At 22.1% G+C, this 1,901-nt stretch overlaps 1 protein-coding gene across 1 annotated transcript; it reads left to right on the forward strand.

The window, feature by feature from the left end:
- Window positions 1-45: 45 nt before the first annotated feature.
- On the forward strand, window positions 46-724 carry DICPUDRAFT_160508 (uncharacterized protein; the record flags this gene model as incomplete). The annotated part of the gene is made up of 2 exons (XM_003295197.1): window positions 46-71; window positions 529-724. Coding segments are annotated over 2 exons (222 nt in total), but the record flags the coding sequence as incomplete, so codon positions are not given.
- Between the last annotated feature and the right edge of the window lie 1,177 nt (window positions 725-1,901).

The raw sequence follows: 1,901 nt of genomic DNA on the forward strand, positions 1-1,901 counted from the left end.
TTTTTTATTTATTATAATACTCCGTACAATAATATATTTTAATAGCTTCAATCAATTTTTATTGTTAATAAGTAATTAATAAGTTCCCAACTATTAATACAAATCACCCTTTCCATTACCATTCATCCACAATTCATTTAAATAAACAATGGATTATTTATATTATTTTTGTATTTTCACTTTGTTATATTTTTTTCAATTAACCATTTATAAAATTATATTAATAAAAACTTCAATAATAATAATAAATTATAATATAACTATATATATAATAATCAAAATGAATGGCTTTGTTTAAAATACTTTAATCTTTTTTTAGTTTTTTATATTTAATATTCCAAATTATTCAATTCATTTTTTAATTTATTGTTCAATCTATACAATAATAATTTGTTTATTTTTATTTTCAATTCTTATGATACTGTAGGCGTTGAGCCTTCTTATAGAAAACTTTATTAGATTATTTATTATTATTTGTTAAGATGAAACAACAGTTTTAAAACATTCAATAGGAATTAATAATAATAGCAAAAATAATGATAGTAGTTATATCAATAATTTAAATAATAGTAATAATCAAGATCCAGGCTATAGAGAGAAAATGATGGAATTTAAACCTGAATTAGGAATAATATCCTACATTTCAGATAGTGGTTACGAAATAAAATATAGTATAATTAAACATCTCTTTGCTTTGTCACAAAATCTTTTTAAAAATTATTAATTGTATAAAATAATAATAATATTCTTTAAAATATGGATATGCCCAGGAATATATCAAATCATATTATTGAATGTGGACCTCTTTAAAAAACTGACAGGTGAATGGCATAGATATTAACTATTATTATTATTTTGAACTATTTATTTATTCATATAATAATAAACAAAAAAAAAACAAATAACAGTAAGCGAGCTTTAAAATTTTTAATCAAATACTGTAATTTTATAAATATTTTTTTATTTCCAATATACTTTTTCATAAAATTAATACCTTTTTTGCTTAAAAAATAATAATTAATAAAAAAAAATACTATAGGTAATCAATATTTGCAAAGATTATTACAGAATTAGTTCAAGAAAAAGATCTAAACAAAGAGTTCACCATGCATAGCTCCCTATCAAAACAACTAAATTATGTGTTCTTAATAAAGATTCAAGGCTATCAAGTATGAAGATTCAAGAATATCAAGTATCAAGGCTGGTTTGGTTTATTGATGGGTATAGGTATCAGGCTTGGCCCTCTTGGTATCTGTATTCTGAGATTTACCAAACTTTCAAGAAACTTCAAGGCTATCAAGTATGAAGATTCATGTGTTAAGTATCAAGGCTGGTTTGGTATATTGATCTGTATTTTGAGATTACCAAACCAAGGGCTAATTATTATACTGTGCGTGGCGGTATAATAGTTAGCTGTCGGCTCAAATATACTAACATCCCCGTGGTTGAGCTGGAAACACTCTTTACAAAGAGTGGCTAATAGTATAAAAAAAATAATAAAAAATTAAATAAATTAAATTAAATTAAATTAAATAAAATAAAATAAATAAAATAAAATAATGGTATTAGTTCCATTTTATTAACTTTAAAAATTAATTATAAAATCCGTTTGATGGTGGTGTGTATTTGGTAATGTTTGGGAATATATGTACATTGAAAAGCTAAATATTTGGCATTCTTTATTTTAAATTTTATTTTAATTCTTTTTTTTTAGTTGATGATTTTTTATATTTTTATTGAATGAACTAATCTAGAAGAATTTGATTATTGCCCCATAATAAAATAAAAAAATAATCATTAGATAAATAATTATTTACATACTGTGGATGTTGAGTTTAGGGGGAGAAAATTATTATTTTTTGTTGTCAGGGTGAATATATTCTTTGATTATTTTTGAATGG

The sequence above is a fragment of the Dictyostelium purpureum genome (genome assembly GCF_000190715.1).
Source record: "Dictyostelium purpureum unplaced genomic scaffold DICPUscaffold_817, whole genome shotgun sequence".
NCBI lineage: Eukaryota > Evosea > Eumycetozoa > Dictyosteliales > Dictyosteliaceae > Dictyostelium > Dictyostelium purpureum.